General features: G+C 38.4%; 1 protein-coding gene and 2 long non-coding RNA genes across 3 annotated transcripts; 2 read left to right on the top strand and 1 right to left on the bottom strand.

Moving 5' to 3' along the window:
* The first annotated feature begins 892 nt into the window (after nt 1-892).
* On the top strand, nt 893-24,646 carry LOC134670837 (malate synthase-like). Its single transcript, XM_063528657.1, has 8 exons — nt 893-1,293; nt 1,715-1,973; nt 4,806-5,133; nt 7,214-7,388; nt 8,051-8,159; nt 16,183-16,437; nt 16,974-17,107; nt 21,920-24,646. Exons 1-8 carry the CDS (start codon nt 1,043-1,045, stop codon nt 22,035-22,037), a joined length of 1,629 nt encoding a protein of 542 aa, XP_063384727.1. The 5' UTR covers nt 893-1,042; the 3' UTR covers nt 22,038-24,646.
* Nucleotides 17,807-19,690, top strand: LOC134670569 (uncharacterized). The gene is made up of 3 exons (XR_010099090.1): nt 17,807-18,171; nt 18,269-18,501; nt 19,421-19,690. It is a non-coding gene; the product is annotated as an uncharacterized LOC134670569 (long non-coding RNA).
* Nucleotides 19,374-21,576, bottom strand: LOC134670570 (uncharacterized). The gene is made up of 3 exons (XR_010099091.1): nt 21,079-21,576; nt 20,453-20,581; nt 19,374-19,572 (listed from the first exon to the last, which is right to left on the bottom strand). It is a non-coding gene; the product is annotated as an uncharacterized LOC134670570 (long non-coding RNA).
* Nucleotides 24,647-25,181: the final 535 nt, after the last annotated feature.

Here is a 25,181-nt window from a genome sequence, read left to right as displayed (position 1 = left end):
TATCTCTCTCACTCATACCTGTGTTCTTGACAGACGTTACGGCGGACCATCTTCCTGATGATCGACCATGTTCGTGATCACTGAACGGCTACCGTGAAAATCGAAAATCGTCAATTGCGGGCATTTTTCTCTGTCACTCTAATTACGCCTTCATTGGAGTAAAAGAGAAAGATCCCCGCAATTTGCGAATTTCTGGTTTCGGGGTAGCCTCTCTGGACCTACGCCTACTAGTAACAGCTTTTCTTCTTCTTCAGTTGGTCCCTCAATACTGAGGATCGTGACATCATATCCTTCTGTTGAAGGCCAGGTTCCTCCATAGGGTTCTCTTCCCCGCCAAGCGCATGGCCTCGTGCAGTTTTAATTGCATAAGTGCCGTGATTTGAGCACACCATTTAGAACAGCTTTTAGAACAACTAAATTAAGTACCTAAGGTTGTGTGAAGCGTTTTACAGAAGAGAAAAAAACTATATCCATCCCTTTTTAGGCGAAAAGACAGTAAGATTTCTATTACTAATATAACTATGCACGATTAAGAAAAAATCTTGGCCAAACTATACATTTATATTCAAAGTTATCCTAATATCCCACATACATACGACGTATGGTCACCCTAATTAGAAAGAGATGCAAGGGCCAACCTTGACTTCTCATGTGGACACACTTTTTGGCCAATGTCCGCCATCCAGTTTACTCTCTACGTCCGTGTGTCCGGCAGACTGAAGATAGCACCCATAACAGACTACCGTACCGCACCGCGACCTTGGTACGGTAGCTTGTTATGGCTTTTATCGTTATTGCTGGTATGTTCGTGTAGAGAACTTCTATTTTTTTCATATTTTTTTTACAAGACTTGTCAGTCGGTCGGCATGACATATTTGACTTTGACAGTCAGGAGATAAGAAATCTACAAAAACTGATAAGGAAACAAACTTTGACCTTCGTTATGTATTTACTTCAATATAAGTTGTTGTTAAATGGTGAAATACTCTATAACACCGGGCTACTTCGTAAGAATTGGTTGTTCCTTTGATAAAAATACAAAATGGCACTCGTTATTCTTCTTCAATCGCCGCCACCAAAGTTAGAAGATGTACAAAAGAAAGTGTTTAGCGCCGGAGCTTTAGAGTTTCTGGCCAATTTACATAAGGAGTTCGATGAAGAAATCAATCAATTGTATGAGAATCGACAAAAAAGGGCGGTGGAGTTGCAATCGTGTCCAAAACTGGACTTTAAGAAATCACCCGAGAGGTTGGACAGATCGTGGACTATTGCGCCGTTGCCATTGAGACTTCAGTAAGTAAAACTTAAATAAGTAACTTTTTTATTTTTTTATTAGCCTATGTGTGTGTTCCACTGCTGGGCAAAGGCCTCCCCTCTCCCTTTCCAATCCCTGTGCTGAGCAAGATCCCCCAATCCCGCTGGAACGCATCCAAGTCGTCCCGCCACGCGCCATCTCTTTCCATAAAGGTGAATAAGTAACTAACTAATGAATATTAATGATCCACTAATCATATTATACATTATGCTAATTATTACTCCTGATAAGATTTGTTTAATGTAATTTTTTATGTGGTATATCATAAGTTGTACACACTTAACAACCTCTGTTAAATAGTCATTAGACTCGAAGTGTTGTGCGATAAACATGAATATCCTGAGATATAAATAACTAAAGCCATAAGTTTTGATAATTAAAACAACAATATCATTCTAGAAATCGTCATTTAGATCTCGGGGATGTATCTCCCACCAACACAGCACATTTTGTGTCCGTACTCAAAACCGACGTCCAAGGCATCCAAGTGGACTTTGATGATGGACATTGCCCAACATGGCGCAACCAGCTCATAGGCTATCAGAACATCTACTTGGCGGTGAACGGGAAGCTGCAGGGGGCTCCGATGAGCATCAGTATGTGCCCTGTGCTTATGCTGAGGCCAAGGGCTTGGAATATCATTGAGCACAATATACTGGTAAGTATTACATGAGTTAATAGTAATACCCATATTCGATTTGTACATTTGCATCTCTGAATCTTTTACATTTAATAGGTGTGGTGTTTAAAGGGACTATAGATAAGTATGTGACAATGCTGAATATCATCATCATCATCACATAATTTATTTAACCCTCATTGCACAATACAAGTAAATACTAGAGATGGGCCAAATATGGACTTTGCCGAATATGAATTTTCGGCCGAAATATTTGGTTCAAATCATACCGTTCCTAACATTTTTCCGACATTTCGCCACAGCTCAGTTGCAGAACCTGTAAGAAAGTTCTTCTTCTTCTTCTTCTTCTTCTTTATTAGGGGCTATATAAGGCTCCAAAGCCTATGTATCACTGCGACCATTCCTGATCTATTGTGATCGCCACCTACTACAACTCTCGATCCAACCCTGCAACTTCAAATAGCTGCAGGATCTTTTTGGTTTCGAGAGACTTTACCTCCTCCGGGCGTAATATGTGTCCGCCCAAGATTAGGTCACGAGTACGCATTAGGCAAGGGCACTCTGTGAGGATGTGAAAGGGCGTCTCCTCTGCCTCCATGCAGAGTCTGCACCGCCCTATGTCACGTTTCCCCATGGTGTGCATGTGCTTATTTAGGCCGCAGTGCCCGGTAAGCACCCTTACCAAGTTGCGCAGTTGGTTCCTAGACAGCGCTAAGGCGTTCGAGGACGCCTTTTTGCTGAAGGCCTTGATAAGCGCTTTGGAATGGTTCAAACCTGTTGTTTCTCTCCAGAGTTGAATGGTTTTGTAGTGACAGTAGGTCTTTAGGGTGAGCCGCGTTAGGCTTTTGGGGATACCACAAAAGGGCTCAGGACTGTAGTTCTTCCCCTTAGCCCCTGCTCGCGCGAGTTCGTCGGCCTTCTCGTTTCCTACGACACCCGCATGCCCCGGGACCCAACGTAGAACAACCTTGTTCCTGGCTCCAAGGTTGTTCAATAGTTGCCTGCAGTTCTCAACCAGCCTCGATGTGGTGACATCGGAGGTTAGGGCTAAGAGTGCCGCCTGGCTATCCGAATGGATATAGATAGTATGGTTGCCGTAGTTGCTTTGCAGATTGATTGACGCACATTCCAGAATGGCGTATACCTCTGCCTGGAATATAGAGCAAAAACGTCCTAGGTTTAAGCTGATACTTTTCCTAGGCGCTTCACCGTATACTCCGCAGCCTACTTCAGATCCGGATTTGGAGCCATCAGTGTACCACCTCAGGCTTCCTTCTTTCCACTTGATTTGACTGTTTGACCAGTCCTCCCGTTTGGGGATTTCCACTGAGTAAACTGTATTAGTAAACTGTCTTCATGTATTACGCATGTAAATCTCGTAAATCGCTCTGTAAATGTTTTATTGAGGTTATGCAATGCAATAAAGAGGATTTGTATTGTATTGTACACAATCGGGCCCGACGGGGGAATCGGGACATAGATATCTTTTAGACATCACCAAGATACGATAACGATATGTTTAAGATCTAACCTGTCAAATTTGACATTTGCGCGATTCTCGAGATACTCTTGAACGATTTCCACATGATATGACTTAGAGATCCAATTCACATGTAATAGATATCTTACTCTATCTAACGTAAAAGTGACATTGGTTGCCCGAATTGCACTGCAAAAGAGAACTAGTTGATATCTAAACCATAACTTATTTAGAATGGATCTAGTACGTGTCGTCTTTTGTGAATATCTTGAAGTTCGAATACGGCAGATAATAACTTTAAGCTAATTTTACGGTCCCTGAACACATCCCCGAAACAGGTTGCGTAAGTGACTAAAAATAAGTGAGTGGAACCGTAAAATTAGCTGAAAGAAAATGGCAAAATCTTTGAATTTCCCTCCCCTTTCTACTATACATGGATAGTCAAAGTCGAGCAGTGAAAACAATATGCCAAAGCAATTATTCTGTTGCCAAATGAGTGAATTACAAATTTGTACATAGTTAAGCGTAGTTAAGAAGCAGCGATTAGTCTTAAGTTACGAAAATTAACTATGTAAATTGTGTTGTAGGGTGCATGGGATAAATGCAAAGGCGGGGTGATTTCGAAACTGGCAAATTTATATCTACTAAACTAGAAACACTTTCTAGTGTAACAACAGTATGCAAGATGCCATGTAAGCGTTGCAGCGGCGTAAGTGTTGCTAAAGTATGTACCGTTTCTAGTTTAGTAGATATTTGCCAGATTCGGAAAACTACCGTATAATACAGTAAAATTATACATTTTGCGTTTGCGTCAAATCAAATCCGGTAGTTCTGATTTTTTGCAGGCATGTTTATGATGTTGGCCCAATGAATAATCCAAGTTTGTGACCTCGAGCGCCGAACGCAACTTTGTTAAAAATCGAATAAACCGCAATTTTTTTAGATTTGGGCGATTATAACCCTTAAGTACTAGTTTTTGATAGTAACTTCCTAGGGCGTTTTTAAAGTAGACTAGATTTGCTACAATAAGGCACTAGAATTGTCTTTGTACATCTAATAGTTTCCGAGATAAAGCCTTTCAATATTTTATAATTTTCATCAGTTCTTAGCTGTAATATAAGGGTTATGTAGGTAATTTATATGGAGTTCATCACCGCCACGTTCTATAAAATATTTATTTTCCATAAAAAAATGTATGAGTGCCTATTTTGAAAAAAAAATTTTTTTTGGAAATAAATATTTTGTAGAACGTGGCGGTGACGAATTCCATATAAATTACCTACCTAACCCTTATAGGAAGTTATTACCAAAAACTAACACTTTAAGTGTAAGAAAGTTAAATATAATTAAAGAATACATATTATTTTCAGATTGATGGCAAAGAAGCAATAGGGCCGCTTGTAGACTTTGCAATCCTTATGTACCACAACGCCAAAAAGCTTCACGAAGCCAACAGCGGACCATACTTCTATCTATCCAAACTAGAGGGCGCAGGTGAAGCGAAACTATGGAACAGCATATTCGTTTGGGCGCAGAAACAGTTGGACATTCCACAAGGAACCATCAAAGCATGTGTTTTGATTGAGAACATTGTTTCCACATTTGAAATGGAGGAAATTCTTTATGCCCTGAGGGAACACTCTTTGGGGCTTAACTGCGGTATCTGGGATTATTGTGCATCTATTATTAGTAAATTCGGTAAGTATATTTCAGCTTTTAGTTTTGCTTATAGAAGATTTTTCCTTAACTGTTTTAATTTTTATGCACCTACCTGTAAAATTGTTTAAATAGTTTTGCAGTGCAGTTGAGCAGTGTACTGAAACACTAATCACATATAACAGCTAGTTTATACATAGTATTTTATACAATCGTGATATAATAGAGAGTTTTTCAGTCGAGTACCGTGTTTAGGCAACGAAGCTTGCTGAGTTGCCTAAGTAAGGTACGAGATTGAAAAGCTTGATTATATCACTATTGTATACAATATTTTTTCTACGAGTCAACGAAAATAATACTTTAAACTAGCAGAATCATACAAACAAACCAAACCAAAAGTATACAGCTAAGATACGCGAGCACCTGCGATACCTTCATCATACTAATACGCGCCCCGGCCGCCGCGCCCGCGCTCCATGGCGGGTTGGTCAACGACACCTTCTCGTAACTCATGAGGCCCTGGTACTTGCTCCGCGCTAAATTAAATTTTTAGACAGTTGTTTTCTCGATTTTGGCCACCGTAGCCTATGGAGACTAACTAGCCACACTAAGTAGTTTTCGTAGTCTATGGATGTTGCTATATTAAGGGTGTCACATGCGCGTTTCTGACTTATGAACCAATTGTTTCTACTATACAACCTAAAATAAATAATTAATTTGTGCTATGGTTTTGTTTCGTCCTCTCAATCGCGGCGAGTTGTGATTGGTCAATTTCATTATAGGTGACTAAACCACAAAAAACAGATAGGTACAGACATCAACCTACATACAAAGCGCGCTCGAGCAACGCACACATAGACACTGCTCACGGACACGATATCTCGGACCGGTTGGGACCACTGCGAGCGCGAGTGCCATCCGCTTGAGACACGCGTCTGTGAACTTTTTTGTGCAATAATGGAGAAACAAAACAAAAAGTTATTATAACTGTACAGTGGACGGTTGTTTAAATTCAACATTAAACGGTGAATTGTCGTTTTTTAAGCTACCAGTGGTTTCAGAGAGAATGCGTATGCGAATTTATTACATTGTACATGAGAATGCGAATTTATTACACTTAAAAATATAATAATCGTGTATTTCGCCAATCTCGGAATCATCGCAAGATATTTTCTGTGGCAAATTTGTAATATAACAATGACATTAAAATTAAAATACCTATTTGAGTTATTAATGTTATTATAAATTTATATTTCCATTCTTCCCGTTTCATCCTCAACAATAAATCAAACAACTAAATACTAGATACGATATGATAGATACGAGTGCCACTACCACGATAGTTTTTGTGCATAAGTCATAGTTCGCAACAATCGCAACCCTAGAGCGACCGCCGAGCGTAGGTATGAAAAGTAAAGTACATACATGTGATTGACTTCTGTACTTATCTATTTTGTGACTAAACTGTATCGATATGAACATAATAGTTGAGTTGGGAGCCCATACATTAAAAATACCCTATTGCAGTTTGGTATAAGAAATCTTAATTCAAGAATTATAGTCGACGAGTAGAAAAAGGTATTTATGTATGGGCCACTAGTTGCCTGAAATAAAGATTTTCATTTCATTTCATTTAAAGCACTCTTAATATACAGGGTGGCCAAAAAATAAGTGCAATGAGATTATACTGAGCAATTTTTGCTATGCTAGCAAGTATTACTTTCACTACCAAGTTTCATACATTTTGGCTGGTCCATTTTCTATAGGAGGGTAAATTTTTTTTCGCAATTTCGGGATTGGTCCAACAGTAAAAATTGCTCAGTATAATCCCAAAACTTGCCTGGCACCATGTAGAGTTATTTTAATTAGTACTGAACACTAACAACGTTTTGATGGAAACTACTATAAATGTCCCACTGTTCCCGGTGGTATTATCAACTGAGAAATAAATACCAGTGGGAACTGGTGAGAAAAAAAATCGCAGTTCTTACCACTCGTAACAGTTTGCGTTTGTGTTCGGTATCGCTTGCGCCATAGTGCATCTAACCACAATCTTGCCACACGCTATAGACGTACGTTTCACTTCTATTACTTCCTTGTTTTGTGGTTATTTCAATTGCAGGCAGTCGCAAAGAATTCCTGCTCCCCGACCGTAACAAGTACGTGAACATGTCCCGGCACTTCCTGAGCTGCTACCTGCGGCTGGTGGTGGGCACGTGCCACGCGCGGGCGGCGCCCGCCACGGGGGGCATGGCCGCCTCCATGCTCAAACCTGGCGCCACAGTTCGGGACAAAGAGTGAGTTATTTTAAGATTATACGATTATACTCACGTACCTATTTTGGTCACTCGCGCGACATGTTTCGGAGAGCCTAGGTCTCCATTTTCAAGCACTAGCAGTTCATAAGTAGCCGTTCACGATAGCTGGAGCCGCGTACTGCCAGCTGGGCACAGATTTGTATAAGTACTCAATTACCCTTGTAAGAAGAATGTAAGAAATAGACTGAATAAAAAAAAGTTTATTGCAAAAAAACCATCTAAGTAGGGTTTACTCGGGTAATTCCGAATGTCGAAAACTGTCGGATAATTCCGAAAAGAGACCTTTATTGTGATGGAATTAAGGGTGATTTTCATCTGAATTTCGGAATTATCCGACATTCGGTATTACCCGAATACACCTAATACATACTTACAGCACCATGTAAGTGTTTTAAGAAAAGAATGAAGATCTTATGTTAAATCTACTTGTAGCTTATACCTTTGGTCTCTTTGTTGTTAAATGTGACGTTCCACGGCAAAAGGTACCTTATGGCGGCTGGCGCTTAGGTCGCATAGCGCCGCAATAATATTGGAGCGGCGTTAATAATAGCGTAACTAGCGTAAGCGCCAACCGCCATAAGGTACCTTTTCCCGTGGGACGTCACAAATATGCGTAATCATAATGGTATTTATTTGTTTAGATCCAAGGAGATAATAAACAAGATTCTGGATTCGAAGCTTAAAGAAATCGAGGCCGGAGTTGATGGTTTTATGGTGTATGACTCGAGAGTTGTGCCCTTCGTTAATGAGGTAATACCGGGTGTGGCCTGTAACATGAGCAAATAATTAAAACATAGATTGTACTCCTCAAACGGTGACACTTTTGTTCAACAACTTTTAAAAATTATGAAGTTTTTAGACTCCCTATTTTTCATACAAAATAAATATTATCTTCAATGGACACCATCGCCACTCCATATCATTGTGATTGACGTTGCTTGTCACGCCTTAAACATAACAAAATTCGCAATACATTGCGTCTTAGAATAAACTTTAAAGTGTATTAAAAATCAAACCACAAGTTATTTTTAATAGTTGCTGAACAAATGTTGGTCAGTATGACAAGTACAGTCAGCAGCAGAAGTCGCTATACACTTCAGGTGCTCAAAGAGAGGTAAACGTTTAAACTGTCAAAAAGTTGGTGACTGTCATGGTAGTATTTACTTGTGAGCGCTCAACGTGTCACAAATATGTTAACAGTCGCTATTCATTAATTTCTACACTTACAACAAGTCATTGATACCTTAGCTGTCAAAAAACCAATGGTATCTAAGCGGTCAACGTGTCAAATATAACTGAACAATATGGAAAAATAGACTTTAAAGCATACAAGTATGGTCGAATATTGAATAAAAGATAGCCATGCTAACTTCAGGTAAAGCGTTTTGACAATCATCGAAAGCAGTACAGTCTTGTCATCACATACATCTATCTCACGTTTTGCCCTTCAACCATTTGACAGGAGCCTCTCGGTCAACTTACTGCCAACTATTTCTTTTAACAGAATCGTCAAGACGAATGACACATAGCAAAAGCTAACTGAAGCCGAATTTAGAGCCAATTGTCAAGGCACGTCGTGGTCTCAGTAACAAGCGTTTGCTTTTCAAAGCAGAGACCGCGGGTTCAAATCTCAGTCGTACGCACCTATTTACAGCTTTTTGTTTTTTTTTTGGGTTTCATTTCTATTTTTTTTTTTATTTTTTTTTTATTATGCATGGGTTTACTCATGGCCACAGACTAGCCGAGGCGTAGACGTGGCCTACGATGGAGCTAGCTCGCCCAGAAGGTGCCTGTTCACTCTTGATTTGAAGGTTGCCGGGTTATAAGAGCACGGAAATATAGACGCCGGCAAGGAATTCCATTCCTTGGCAGTGCGCATAAGGAAAGTAGAAGCAAAGCGCTTAGTGCGAATTGGCGGAATATCTACCATGGAAACCGGCCGTGCGTCTAAAAGTCCGATGGTAGAATGGGGACGGTGGAATGAGCTCGTGTAGCTCTTGGGCACACTCCCCGAAGTGCAACCTGTAGAATACCGACAGGCTGGCGACTTTCCGCCGATGGGCCAAAGTCTGAAGCTTAGCCGTTAGCTTCTTGTCGCCAATCATCCTCCTGGCTCTGCGCTCCACTGAGTCCAAAGCGGCGAGTTGGTATTTAGCTGAGCCATCCCACAGGTGGCTGCAAATACTCCATACACGACCGGACTTGAGCTTTGGATTATTAATTTGTGTCTTCTGGTTTTATGTTAATTTCGCATTAGTTTATATAATTTTTGAAGATAATGTCGCATGTAGCGTATGTACGACTTTCTATCAGGACTTTGTAGGTTTGAACCCGCAGTGGGCGTTACTTAGATTACTCCTGTGCGGAATGCCATTTGATATTTACTACTCAAAAATCACGTTTGTTGTATGGGAGCCCCACTTAAATCTTTATTTTATTCTGTTTTTAGTATTTCTTGTTACTTATAATATCATTAATAGCGTCAACTAGCAGAAGGTCTAAGGTCCTGTTTTCTAAGGGGACCTTGCATTTTGGAGACAAAGCAAACCGCTTGGAACAGGTGTTTCTGGGGGTGATCTGAGCCGATTAAGCCCGGTTGCCAAGAGGTTCCACCCAGCAGGTGGGCAGGGGAGGGGGGGCAAAAGTGGCTCCGGCGCGCCTCACTCTAAGCTATATATCTGCATACATCTAGCAACTATATCAAGTTTGGTGTCTTTTTCGTGTAATTCGAGGATGAAGAATTCATTTCTGTGACTAAATTTTCACTCTTCCATACAAAAAAATCGAGAAATTAAAAATTCCAAAAAAATCTTTTCACTTCTTTTTTCGAAAATCTTCTACAAAATTAAAACTATGAGGATTTGCTCTAGAAAAAAAATACCTGTGAATAGCCCAGTTATCCTACTATATAGAATAGTAAACTTGTTAAACTTTTTTTTTTCATAACTCTGATAAAAAAAATGTTTTGTGTCGCGCGGCGTACCTGCATTGTAAGAGCGGTATGCAGCGTTTAGGATTTTTAAGTATGTTTCGATGGTTTCTGATAAGTTGTTATTCTTCTGGTTGTAGAAAATTACTTCTGGACGTGATATATATACAAATATAAATTAAACGTATAAATATAGATGTTGGGAAAACTTTCGCCAATAGAGTTATTATAAATGTGATAAAATTAACAAAGCAGATGTTTGATTAAAATGCGGGTTAAAATACGAGTAAGATATATATTGTTCGCAATTGCCACTACATGCCCATGGGTCCGTGCATTTTAGTTTTTTCTTAACGCAGTTGCACCTCCCTGCGCATTTTGTTTTGCAGCGGCAACGAATAAGCTCTAAACAAGCAGCAGCCGCCGCAGGTAGGCTTGTACATATGGGCTCCCAATAACCATTTTGTTTGGACCAGCTCCAGTCAGCAGGACATGGAAGCTGTTGCTGAGGGGCTATAATCTGTCCCCAAACATAGCCTCCTTGGTAAACTGCACGGAGAAATATGTTTACGTGGGTAGGGCATCTTTCATTGGATGCAGATTCTCTAACTGAAGATTTTTTTTTGTAAAAAGTACTTTTCGGCACTCTTTTGCACTCGTACTTGTACCTGATGTACTCGTAAAATCAGTAACAAAATACTATGCATTTTGTTAAAATAACGTCTAGGGGCCAATTCACACCTCGTAATTCAAATCTGTCCATACTTACTATTGTAAGACTCTTACTTGCCATACAAGACAATAACAATTTTTATCAATATTGGCAATGCCTGCTCAATATTGCCTTGTTTGCCGTATTTAAACCCCTCCGTTACGGCAGGATATGCGCTCCAAGCTTGAAATACGCTTTTTTCCCTGTCCATACAAAAAAGAAACAGTGTCGCAACCTGAAAAGGTGTGGAAGAATGACAAGACTTCTGACCTTTCTGGTCCTGTAAAATAAATTATATATCTATGCGTTACAAATAAAATCATATATTTAAAGAAAGTTTGCAGCACTTGACCAATTGCCCTGGTGAGCTGTCTCGTATACTGCGGTGACATATTTATTTTATTTACAATTAATGGAGGATTGGCACAGGAAAGAATCACCTGTTCCTCTCGTGCCATGCTATTGCATTTTCTTAAGCTAACGTTTGTAGTTCTTCCATTAATTGTAAATAAAATAAATAAATATGTCACCGCAATAAGAGACAGGTCAACTGGGCTAATGGTCACGTGCTGCAAACTTTCTTTAAATATATGATTTTATTTGTAACTCATAGATATATGATTTATTTTACAGGACCAGAAAGGATAGTAGTCTTGCCATTCTTCCACGCCTTTTCAGGTTACAACACAGTTTCTTTTGTGTGTGGAAAGGGAAAAAAAGCGTATTTCAGCTTAAAGCGCATATCCTGCTGTAACGGAGGGCCTTCTTCTTCGTTACACTCTTGATAGAGTGGTCGTGGCCATTATGAAAACTTTTGAGCGACTCATTTAACGACACGTCGCCATTCCTCCCGTAGAGCTGCTTTCCGTAAGCATTCGCTTACTGTGACCGACACACTGATTTGGTTTGGTCAGTACATCTCATTAGAGATCTTCCCCTAGCCCTGTCACCTCCTACTCTTTCTTGCACAACTAGACGTTCTGTAGATGTTCCGTCTCGACGAGACACGTGTCGAAAGAAGTTGAGTACCGAGTTTTGCCCGTAGAAAGCAACCGCTCTTTAATGCCAAGCTCCTCAATAATTGATGCTCAGTCCATGATATGCCCAGCATTCGTCTCCAGCACCACATCTCTAGTGCATTCACTTTCTGTTTTTCGGATGCCCTTAGTGTCCATGTGAGACATACAGCATACAGAAAAGTGGGAAATATGAGGGATCTGACAATCCTGGTTTTAGTGGTCCTTGTAATGTTCCGGAGGGATTTAAATACGGTAAACAAAACAACATTGAGCAGCCAATTTTGGAAAAAAAATTTATTGTCTTGTATGACAAGTAAGAGTCTTACAATATTAAATCTGAACAGATTTGAATTACGAGATGTGAATTGGTCCTTAGACATTATTTTGATACTATGCATTGTGTTACAGTGTTCGGATCAGGTACAAGTACAAGTGTAAAAGAGTGCCGAAAAGTACTTTTTACAAAAAATAATCTTCAGTTAGAGAATCTGCCTCCAATGGAAGATGCGCTACCTACGTAAACATATTCTCCGTGCAGTTTACCAAGGAGGCTATGTTTGGGGACAGATTATAGCCCCTCAGCAACAGCTTCCATGTCCTGCTGACTGGAGCTGGTCCAAACAAAATGGTTATTGGGAGCCCATATGTACAAGCCTACCTGTTGTTTAGAGCTTATTCGTTGCCACTGCAAAACAAAATGCGCAGGAAGGTGCAACTGCGTTAAGAAAAAACTAAAATGCACGGACCCATGGGCATATAGTGGCAATTGCGAACAATATATATCTTACTCGTATTTTAACCCGCATTTTAATCAAACATCTGCTTTGTTAATTTTATCACATTTATAATAACTCTATTGGCGAAAGTTTTCCCAACATCTATATTTATACATTTAATTTATATTTGTATATATATCACGTCCAGAAGTAATTTTCTACAACCAGAAGAATAACAACTTATCAGAAACCATCGAAACATACTTAAAAATCCTAAACGCTGCATACCGCTCTTACAATGCAGGTACGCCGCGCGACACAAAACATTTTTTTTATCAGAGTTATGAAAAAAAAATGTTTAACAAGTTTACTATTCTATATAGTAGGATAACTGGGCTATTCACAGGTATTTTTTTTCTAGAGCAAATCCTTATAGTTTTAATTTTGTAGAGGATTTTCGAAAAAAAAAGAGAAAAGATTTTTTTGGAATTTTTAATTTCTCGATTTTTTTGTATGGAAGAGTGAAAATTTAGTCACAGAAATGAATTTTTCATCCTCGAATTACACGAAAAAGACACCAAACTTGATATACTTGCTAGATGTATGCAGATATATAGCTTAGAGTGAGGCGCGCCGGAGCCACTTTTGCCCCCCCTCCCCTGCCCACCTGCTGGGTGGAACCTCTTGGCAACCGGGCTTAATCGGCTCAGATCATCCCCAGGAACACCTGTTCCAAGCGGTTTGCTTTGTCTCCAAAATGCAAGGTGGTGGACCTTAGAACCCCAGCTAAACAGAAATACATCATTTGTGAAAATTTGAACTGTCTAGCTATCACGGTTCCTGAGATACAGCCTGGTGACAGACGGACGGATGGACGGATGGATGGACAGACGGACGGACAGCAGAGTCTTAGTAATAGGGTCCCGTTTTACCCTTTGGGTACGGAACTCTAAAAATGCTGGTCTCTTCGAAAACTGACTAAATTAAATTAAAGGATATGAAAACAATGCATTTTATTAATTTCAGACATCATGTTTCATAGTAACATTTATTGCTTAAGACCTACACAATCGATATCTAAATAGAAATAGTCTTAGTTTTATTTTTCAAAACGTTCGGGGTTCGATTCCCGAGCTGAGTACACATTTTTTTTAATGTATGAATGCAGTTTTTCGTGTTACTAAAATCGATGACATGATTCCTAAGAAGAGATCGGTGTATATCGTATAGTATCAGATTTTCCCATACTGGCCGATCTAAATGGGCCACCCTGTATAGTATATTTTACTACAATAAGTGGGCTAAATAAATATATTAACATAGGTATATAATATGATCAACGGTTTGGAAGAACAGCTGCATATGACAGTTAAAATAAAAAAACCGATCATTCTAGTAGAACCTACTTATTTATTGTATAAGTTTGACACTTAACGATAAAATACTTCTTTAAGAAAGGAGGTGTCAATTCGTAGTGCTACAGTATTTATTTTAAAGTTAAACAGATAAAATGTTGATGCTTAGTTACCATTGAAATAACAACTGCTTAGCAACTGGTGGCACCCTGGCTGCTGACGTACGTGATTGGCAGTGCGTGTAGGTATTAATGACAGCAGCTTGAATTTGATTGCTTAGTTACCACTGACTTTTTAACCGTTATTGTCATTCTGATTAAATAAGGGTGTATGTGTTAGAGAAAAACTCAGAAGTTAAGGTATTTGTGACGAACTGAAAGCCTACGTGAAAATGACATCTTAGATGTCCTTATTTTTGTGACGATTGAAGTGTATATGTTTTCTTGGACACCTTGCCCGCTCAGGTATATCTGCTGCTGACTGTACAAACAGCCTACAGTTTAGTTTTTTGCTCCTATTACAGGCAATTGCCGGTATATTCATATTATGTTTTTATGTTTATAGTTTCTGATTGGCTTTTATTTATTTACCTACTTTTGTTTTTCTATCTTCACACAGACAAAGGTGAATTTAAAAAAATGTAGGCACCTATATAAACCGGATTTTGAAACACACGGTATAGAAACTATTAGATTGGCCTTTGTAAATGAACAACGGTTTCTTAGTCCAATATTAATTTATTGATTAAGTAAGAGGACACGAACTTATAGGAATACATGTTGGAGAGACAACCATAGATAAGAGAGAGCGAACACCGTTAGTGTTGCTATATGTAATAGAAACCATGATAAACTTAGAAATAGGGTAAATGTGCAACCAAGGTTACCTATCAATTTATTTTTTATAGCGAAACTTGTTAAGGTTTAAATGGGTTATTATGCCAACTGAATTATGTAGTTTTTGCCTCGAATTGTAATAAGGAAATGATTTACCTACAATGTAAAACCATATTTTTTTTTCTAAATTAGAATATTGAAGTCTAGAAAGCTCTACTTCACTATTGCATTATCGAGAGGAATATAAAACTTAATTTACGATAATAAATGTGTTCGGGTAAATAACAATTCGACATCTTCTACAAATGAAACATCGGACAAATATTCTTCGGAACGGAACATCAAACCTGGTAACACTGGGACGCGTTTAATTTTACCAAAGAATAAATAGTAGTAATAGTAGAAGCGCTGGTGGCCTAGCGGTAAGAGCGTGCGACTTGCAATCCGGAGGTCGCGGGTTCAAACCCCGGCTCGTACCAATGAGTTTTTCGGAACTTATGTACGAAATATCATTTGATATTTACCAGTCGCTTTTCGGTGAAGGAAAACATCGTGAGGAAACCTGCATACATCTGCGAAGAAATTCAAAGGTGTATGTGAAGTCCCCAATCCGCATTGGGCTAGCGTGGGGACTATAGCCCAAGCCCTCTCGCGCTCGAGAGGAGGCCTGTGCCCAGCAGTGGGACGTATATTGGCTGAGATGATGATGATGAAATAGTAGTACTACCGTATAGAAAGTAGACTTTCTACATAACCGAAGTTTGACAGCGATTCCGCGACGAATCATTGCTGTCCCTTTCTAATGTATGGCACTAAGGCACTATCCCTTTCGCGGAGCAATACGGAGCCGAGAATGCCCGAAAGGAGGATTGTCGCCCCACCATAGACCTTGTATTACATAGATGTGCCTCCGTGAGGGACAAAACATACGCAAAGCGACAATATTCAAAACACGTTGTAACATTGCTGACAACATACCAAAAACAATTACGTAATTCGGTCGGGTTATTTGTTGCCCACCATAAACCATACTAAATTTTTGGTGAGACTGTGGCAAGGACAAGCAATAATACCGCTTTCTCTGCTACTCCTACTGTAATTTCCATAAGTGCATCTCGTCCAGTCGTTTGGCCCCTCCCCCGTGTCATCTCTAATCTCTATATTATTGTACCTCTATGCGCCCCACTGATTTTACAACTTTTTCAGCTCTGGAACAAAAGCAGCTCAACCCCCAACCAGATATCGAAGCAGCTGTCCCTTAACATAACTGCCCAAGACCTTTTAACCATACCCAGCGGAGGCGTCACCATACAAGGCTTGAAACATAACGTGGCGGTCTCCATACTGTTCATATACCACTGGTTGGCCGGAGTTGGACATTTCTTCTACAGTGGCAATGTGGAAGATTCGGCCACTGCGGAGATTTCGAGAACGCAGATCTGGCAGTGGATTCGGTTTGCGGTGAGTGAAGTTAAAAATATGACGTTTGAACCAAAATGTTGTCGGATAGATGGCTATCGCTAAACTACACCAAACTGTCACCATTAAAGGCCTGTGCACACCGACTTGCGTGTGCGTGACGTGCACGTGCGCGTGCGCTAAAATGTTGGAGCTGCACACGCACACGTCACGCGAGCGGTGTGCCCTCTCTCATAAAGACCTGTATACTACAACGCCGCACGCACACGTGCACGCCACGCACACGCTGCCGGTGTGCACAGGCCTTAAAACGTGGAGTGACAAAATGTCACGTGCAATTTTTCGTATTTTTAATTTTAACCCTTTGATCGCCATGTCTAACCCTTGTCGGAATGCACGAAGCCGTACGCAGTAGCCACGCGCGTGAGTTGACGTCTTTATCGGTCAAAAGTTAAGACTTAAGGAAATATAAGCAATGTAAAATCACCAAATTTCACCAGACGGAAGAGGGGTCTAAAACTAGGCAAAACATGATCACGTCTACCCTAGCCGCAACTAACATATTATACCTCTTTCAGCCTTACCTAGAAGACGATCCGAAGAAGCAAGTGACAGCCAAACTGGTAGAGAAGACCGCCTCGAGCTTCGCAGCGCACGCGCACAAGAACCTCTGCCGATCTAACGCTGAGAAGAAGAGGCTCACTGCAGCGAGGTAACTAAATACAATAAAAACTCAGCCTATATACCGTCCCACTGCTGGGCACAGGCCTCCTCTCATGCGCGAGAGGGCTTGGGCCATAACTAAATAAGCAATATTTTTATATTCTTACGATAGATGGCACTATGCGCCTCCCTAAGGCGTGTAGACAAAAAATAATGGAAAAATTCTCAGAAGAACCTCTACCGCTAAAGATCCGTTTTCCTAGGATAGCTGTGCCGTGATATAGCGGCCTCCATACTGAATAATATGGCTAAATATGGATGTCGTAGTATTTGTATGGAGACGGCCGCTATCCTAGGAAACTAGAGCACAAGAAACAATCGAGTTGAGGTCGCGTTCCATTGCCCAATATTTAACAATGTATTATTTTATGTGAAACGCGAGTAAAATGCCTTTAAAAAACCCGTAGGGGTCGGAGCAGAAACTAAGTAATTAGTCCGACTCACGCTTGACTGCACATTTAAAAACATACTGAAGATCGATTTTCCTAGGATAGCGGTGCCGTCATATAGCGGCCGACTCCATACTAAATAATACGGCTGAATATGGATGTCGTAGTATTGGTATGGAGACGGCCGCTATATGACGGCACATCCTAGGAAACAAGAGCATTAGGGTTGTGTGGATGTTGTCTACTATAGTTAAGTTAATGTTGTTTTTCATATTGGTAACTTCGTATAAGATGAATAAAGTCTAACAGCCGTATTCATAAAAAATCCTTAAATGAGGAATGATCAGCTTATTAGCTAATCCGCTGTTTAGGCTTAATAAGCCGTTGATAAGAACCATGATTTATAAACGTTTATTAGGGGCTTCTTAACTAATAAGCAGATTAGACGCGTTATGTTGGCATCTTGGCGCATCATAGACTAAAATATGGCTGAACATTAAATTAAAAAAAAAGTTTGACAGCAGCACTAGCGGCCAATCGTAATATCATGAAGAAGTTGATTTACTATTTTGACTAATTTTCGGAATTATCTCTTATTAAAATAGCTTCTGTGCCACAAAAATAATTAAAGATTGCTGCATGGCCGGAAATTTTATAAAACTTGGTGAGTAACTACGTTTACAGACAAGTATCTTATACAGCAACAAGTAATAATATGAGTTCACTGCAATGTTGATATACCTATATCTTATTGCTTTTAGTTTCAATATTATGTGGAATGGAGTCGAAAGAAGTGGGGTTCTTTCAAACTAACCGAGAAGTGCATAATTAGCGAAGAGAAGAAGTCGAAGCCAGATACCGTACCAGACCCCACTCGCCTCCGCAAGAAGAACCATTGAATAATGGTTCATGAGTTCACACTAATTTATTCTGGTTGCGGCAGAAATTCACAACGGGTCAACAAAACGAAGTCCATTCAGACTCACTAAATCAGGTATGAACAATGTCCTATACTTTCTTGTTTACCTTACATACCTGCAGTGTTTAGAGTTAGACAAAGAAAAGTCTGCAGCGATTTTGATGATAACTCTAGGTACAGTTCAAATTTGGGGCATGACCATCTATTTATAATATATTATAGACATAGGTACGTAACATAAAATGTAGTATCTGAACATGTTAAGATTGACACTTGCATTGACGGCTTTGACATTATTTAAAGGTTATAACACTTATAAATTTGGTAAATTTATCCGTGCTTTGTGGAGCTTGGTGTATTTGTTTAAAATTATGCATAGGTACCTACCTATTATAGGTATTATATTTCTTAACCATACAATGGAACCAAATGATAATTATATGTACAAGTGATGTTTTATTGTAACAAGCCGTTGTGTCGCGAGTTTACTTCTTGTCATCGTGTCATTAGTAATAATTTTGTAATGGTATTTATTTTATGCATGGAACAATGCGATGGTTATTATACTCGATCACCTAGCCAACCTACTTACTACGAGGAAGGATGGTTCACAAATTAGGCAGTATTTAAATACCAGTGTACAGGTGTGTGTATAGATACTGTGTACCTGCTGATTAAAAATAAGATGTTTTCTGCGTACAGTTGGTTATAATTAAGTTGGCTAATCTATATCTCATCAGACAGTTTGGACATCTATTCCAGAGAGTTTGCAAGGTCAATGTACAATGATATCATATTATAGTACCTAATAGGTAATGAATAATAAATGAAGTCATATTGATCTCTGTCTATAGCTTAAAATGATACTTAGTTACCATAACTATATTGAATCATGTGACCCTAACTTAAGTACATCCATTATATCATAAGCTAAAAATTAAAGAAAATTGTTGAATACAAAAATACTTTTATTCAAATTATTGCATCTTTTCAGATCCTGAAAGTACCATCATTAGCCACTGTTATTGTTGAATAACTCCAGGCTTTGGAAGAAAAGCTGTGGCCTGTGAACAGCTGTGAATATTGGTCAGAGAAGTGTAACTGACTCCGTACACTGCAAGTCCCAGCAGGAAATCAGCAAGAAACCTAAAAGAAAAAAAACATCAAAATGAAAACCTAGCTTGATTTAGGTTGAAGTAATAAAATTGTTCTAATTTAATTGGTGTTTTATTTTACTAATTAAATATATTTTTTGACTTGTTAAGGTTTGTACAATTTTTATTAATGATGTACAGTCACCTGCAATAATATGTTACACAACAAAGGCCCATAAGAGCATTGCACATTTTTGCAGCCTTCGAAGAGTAACATATTATTGCAGGCGACTGTACCCATATTGAAATACTCAAAATTCCATTTTTCTAATTACAATGCAATAAAATCTTAAATGTATCTAGCAGTCTAATAGGGATGTTTCCTGTACTTAAAATAAATTATGTCACCATACCATGTATAAAATAAAGCACCAGATTATTATTAGAAAATAAATTTTCATATAAATACCATAATAGCAAATCATTTTGAGAGTTCTAAAAAGGAAAGTAGGACCCTATTTTGCACATATTTATGATATTCATGTGTTTGCAATATTGTTCTGATGAAAGTGTACAATTTATATAAAGTAAAGTAGATATTCATAGGTAAGTTCATGCTATGTACCTAGTTCAAAGAAGTTCAAAAATAATATTGGTAATTAATGGTTCTTATGTAGAATAAAATTAAAAGGTATTTTTGAATACCAGACAATGACAAGGACAAGTTTAGTGCTGCCCATCTGATATTAAGCACTGCAGCCTACAGGCAACTAGCGGAGTTACAAATAGCCGACAGTGCATTTTTGGGAGCACTGGAAACCTTAGCGTCAAGAACAGGTAGGTATAGAATCCAACCTGGATGACTATACTGAATAATTAGTTGACATAAATGAAACTTTCATTCTATAAAGTTCAGCTTGCAATATTTTTACCTGGAGGCCAAATTGTTATGCTCAAAGCCAATATTGAGCAAACTGCCTATGCAATGACTGCATATACCCGTGACTTTTTCAGATTTTTCATCACTTTACCAGACTGACAAGAGTGCACACTTCTTTTACCTGTAAATAAGTTGATACTTTTAAGTAGTGCCTACTTACCTGTGATATTTTTTATTAAACACAGTCGGTTAAATATGTCTATAAAACAAGTTAACTTATGGTAAATATTATAATCTCATTAGGTATAATGGTTAGTTATTCAATTGCAAACTATGAACGAGATTGATGTACTCTTACAGGGTCTATAATATTATATAGGTAGGTATAATGTGCGCAAGAAATGCAATTAAATTTAAGTTTGCGAAATGCGAACACCCTGATCTTAAATTAAAAACAACGTTTCTGGCAAGTGGTAATAACGAATAACTAAAGGGTTTACGCACAAATATAAGTAAGTCCTCGCCGTGTCCGACGATGGCGACTCCTCCAAATATTTTTAATTAGGAACATGGAACGCTCTAATATTACTTGCCAAGCCAAACTTGGTTTCGAAAATGCGATTGTATGGCGAGCAATGAAGCTGGCCCGCATAGATTTAAGTGAATCTGGCGGTTTACCTATTTCTCCAAACGCCTAATAGCTGTGAGGGAGGAACTCGCTCCGTTTATGATGCATTTTTCCGACTACGCGATCATAGAATTCTGTTGCCTTCTTCGATATTTTGGTTAAACGAAAATCACCATACACAAAATCACATAAACAACTTATAAAAAGCGGGATATTTAGGTTTCGCGCCATTTTCGCACTATATCCAGGTATGTAATACGTAATTGCACATATTAAAGTTGTTTTCCATTCACATTTGGGATTTTAACCAAAACGTACTATTTGCTCTTGCTCTTGTCACTCTTGCCAAAATCAGCTGTTTCGTGACCGCCATCTTGTAAAATAGCAGATAATAAACAGATAAAGAAGGGTCCTCGGCTCCGTAACTTTCCGAGGATTTAATAAAGAGATGATCAACTGTTTAGCGCTAAAAAGTGTTTATGAATCACGTTTTGTGACATCCGGTTATCAGCAACTGATGATCAATGCTCTAACTGTTTATGAATACGGCTGTAAGAAAAAAACGTGCCTCGGAAATTAAGAAAAAGTCATTATAGGATAGATGGCGCACATACCTTTAGCCTTTTCTGAGCTAGATGGCGTGACGACACCGTTTCATATTTAACAATTTTAACACATGGATATCAGTGAATTAACATGGGTCACAATTATATAAAAATAATAAAATCATTTATCCATATATATTTTTTTTGATAATTTTATACTTGTTTATTTTGAGTTATAGTCGTGTGTCGATAGATGGCAGTAAATTTACAGTGACTACAAAATTTACTATGACATCTATTCTTTTCTTTATACTATCTATTCTTTTTGATTGTACTTTTTGAGCAGGTACATGAGCATGGAGCTGTTCCTGGCGCGGAGCCCGCCGGAGTTCATCACGAGCTTCCTCAACGACAACCACAAGTTCAGGACGCTTCACAACAAGGCGCTGCTGAGCAACCTCTAACTTTACCTCAATGGCCCAAGGTCCTACCTATTGTACGTATTCAGTTCAATGAAATTTAAATCAAATTCGGTTGGAACAAAGTTGCTTTTGCTTTGGTTCAGTGGTCAGTTTTTGAACAACGCAAAATCAACTCTCTTTGGGGTCATCCATTAATTACGTCACACGTTTAGGGGGAGGGAGGGGGTCAAGAAAATGTGACATATTGTGACATGGGGGAGGGGGGAGACACAAACTTTGTGACGTCACTTTAACTTCATCAGTAACCGAAAATTTATTTAAATTATTTAGTTCGCTGTACATTTAAATAACAAGTTTTTAAAACGAAAATAGTTTTTAATCGGTTAATTTTCTTTCCTAAGCAGTTTTGGGTTATAAAATTACTAATATTTATATCGTCAAAAATATTTTGATAAAATATTAATAATACTTAGGTACTTACTTAATTCGATTTGGCGATTTCGTAGAAAAAATGTGACGTCACACTAGGGGGGGAGGGGTTTGCCAAATGTGACCAAGTGTGACAAGGGGGGGAGGGGTCAAAAAACCTAGAAATTGGTGTGACGTAATTAATGGATGACCCCTTTCCTACATCGTAGGTTCAAATTTCTGTGGCAAATTTTGCATTTTTCATTTGTATGGCTGGGCCTAGGAGGCCCAATGAATGGTAGGATAATTACCTATAGGCCCCGTGTATGAACAATAGGGGGCAGGATAGGAGCCGTCAGATAATTAACGCGAGGCGTAAATGTGTCGTTTATGCTTCCGATGTCCCACAAGATGGCAGAACCAAATTGATACACAAGACGATGAAATTGATGATGATTGATGCAGAAGGAAATTTACCGAGGAGAACGGTAAAGATGGTAGCAATTGCTTTGGCAATGTACATGTGCACATATGTTTCCAATTCAGGCCACAAGATGGCAGACCATCCAATGCGCATGGTCCTTAATAGGTGTAAAATGCGGAAGGTTTCCAAAAAGTTGGAAAAGTACTGGGCGCCTAGAAGATGAACCTGCAAAAACGCGGCAATTTCAAATTTGTCTTTACTTACGTAAGCAAAACGTACAATTAAGTCCGGAAAAAATACTAAATACAGAAAATAATATAACATAAGTATCGTGATTATTCAATCTTTGTAATCAAAGAGTTGATGCTCGAGAATTTTTGATTTTGCCGCGTTTTTTATATTTCATTACCTGCAGACATTACATACTCGTAGACCCAGGGCAAAACTTTTATTTATAAGTATTGACTTATACATCGTGGCAAAAAAAATAACTGCATTCCTGTTGCCAGTCAGGTGTTGGGATTATATTAAGCAACTTTTACTACGGGACCAACCCCGAATACGCTAGAAAACCGGGCAAGTGCGAGTCGGACTCGCGCACGAAGGGTTCCGTACCATAATGCAAAAAAAAAACAAAAAAAAGCAAAAAAAAACGGTCACCCATCCAAGTACTGACCCCTCCCGACGTTGCTTAACTTTGGTCAAAAATCAGGTTTGTTGTATGGGACCCTCATTTAAATCTTTATTTTATTCTGTTTTTAGTATTTGTTGTTATAGCGGCAACAGAAATACATCATCTGTGAAAATTTCAACTGTCTAGCTATCACGGTTCGTGAGATACAGCCTGGTGACAGACGGACGGACGGACGGACGGACGGACAGCGAAGTCTTAGTAATAAGGGTCCCGTTTTACCCTTTGGGTACGGAACCCTAAAAATTTAGGCTGGTCCATTTTCTATGGGAGTGTTCAATTTCTTTTTGCGATTTCGGGTTTGCTCCCATAGTAAAGTTGCTCAGTATAATCCCAAAGCCTCCCTGGCAACGGGAACGGAGTTCTTTTTAAGCCACCGTGTATATTACTTCGTAAAGACGGGCCTTACGAATGCGAACACTACGAAGTGGGCCAGATCCTTAGTACGCAAATGGCGTTTGTGCACATTTTGGTGCGCATGTTCGCTCGGCATTTTATGAAAGGGCATAGGCATAGCCTTACCTTTGTAAACTTTGTATATAAGTATTTACGTTTTTAGTTTGAATGTTATGATTTTATTACAATTTATTTATAATCTTTTATTTGATCATAGAAATAGGACACGTTGCATCATATTGCAAAATGTCACATTTTTATGCAAAAAAAAATATGTTACTTTTATATTGTTTTAAATTAAGTGGTATTCCATTCAGAAAAATAATGTGTTACAAATAGGTTTCTGGGACCAAAATACTACTAAGATATTAAGAAAAACTATTAAGGTATCTTCTTATGAAATTCACCAAAGATAAAATTCAGTTTTTGTGACATTTAAGTTTTATAAATATGTATATTGTTGATTAAAATAGAGGTGTATCAGTAGTCAGTACCTACTGTCTAGTACTAGGTGTAACATATTTATACACGGTGTATTTATAATATTATATGTATATCATAAGTGAAGTACATAAGATGAGTTTACTAATGAAACTTGATTTATGATTTTTATTATATATAAAAGGTGTTGGCAAAGGGATCATAAATTAGATCTAATATTACTGTGATATTTGTAAGCAATATTTTAACCAAATGCCAAATTATTTTTTTAATAAAGTTATTTCTTTACCATATTTGTGGTTTTATTTTATTACTATTTAGTCTTGTCGGTATTATACATTTAAAAGGAGGTAAGGAATAAAAAACAATTCAGATAACATTGATGTATGTATTTCAAAAATATAGATCTTAGTAATTCTTAGCTACAGTGAACACAGCAAGCAAAGGTGTTTCCGAAAAACAACTGTACCCAAATAGGTTGTTATAGCAATGGTGAACTAATATCAACTTTATTGTTAACATTATACGGTTGATAATACAAGTACACAAAACAGTGTTACCAACTCTTTTTAGAGAATTTATGGTGAAATATATATTTTTTACGATATGAAAAAACTTCGCAGAAATATGCATGCGTTTCTAAATACAATCGGACACTGGTAGTATTTTGATGTGATACTTGATAATCAGATAGTATGCGTTCTTTTTAATGCTAAAGTAAAAACCTATTTAGGTCCAGTTTTCATATTTTTACATTCTTGTGATTTTGGAAAAACTGAGCAAACCCGTGTCGATCGACAAGCGTGTCATTATGTAAATATTATGT

This window comes from Cydia fagiglandana, chromosome 14, assembly GCF_963556715.1.
Source record: "Cydia fagiglandana chromosome 14, ilCydFagi1.1, whole genome shotgun sequence".
NCBI classification, from domain to species: Eukaryota; Metazoa; Arthropoda; class Insecta; order Lepidoptera; family Tortricidae; genus Cydia; species Cydia fagiglandana.
Note: the sequence above shows the minus strand (reverse complement) of the source record. Positions and strands in the feature narration are given on the sequence as shown.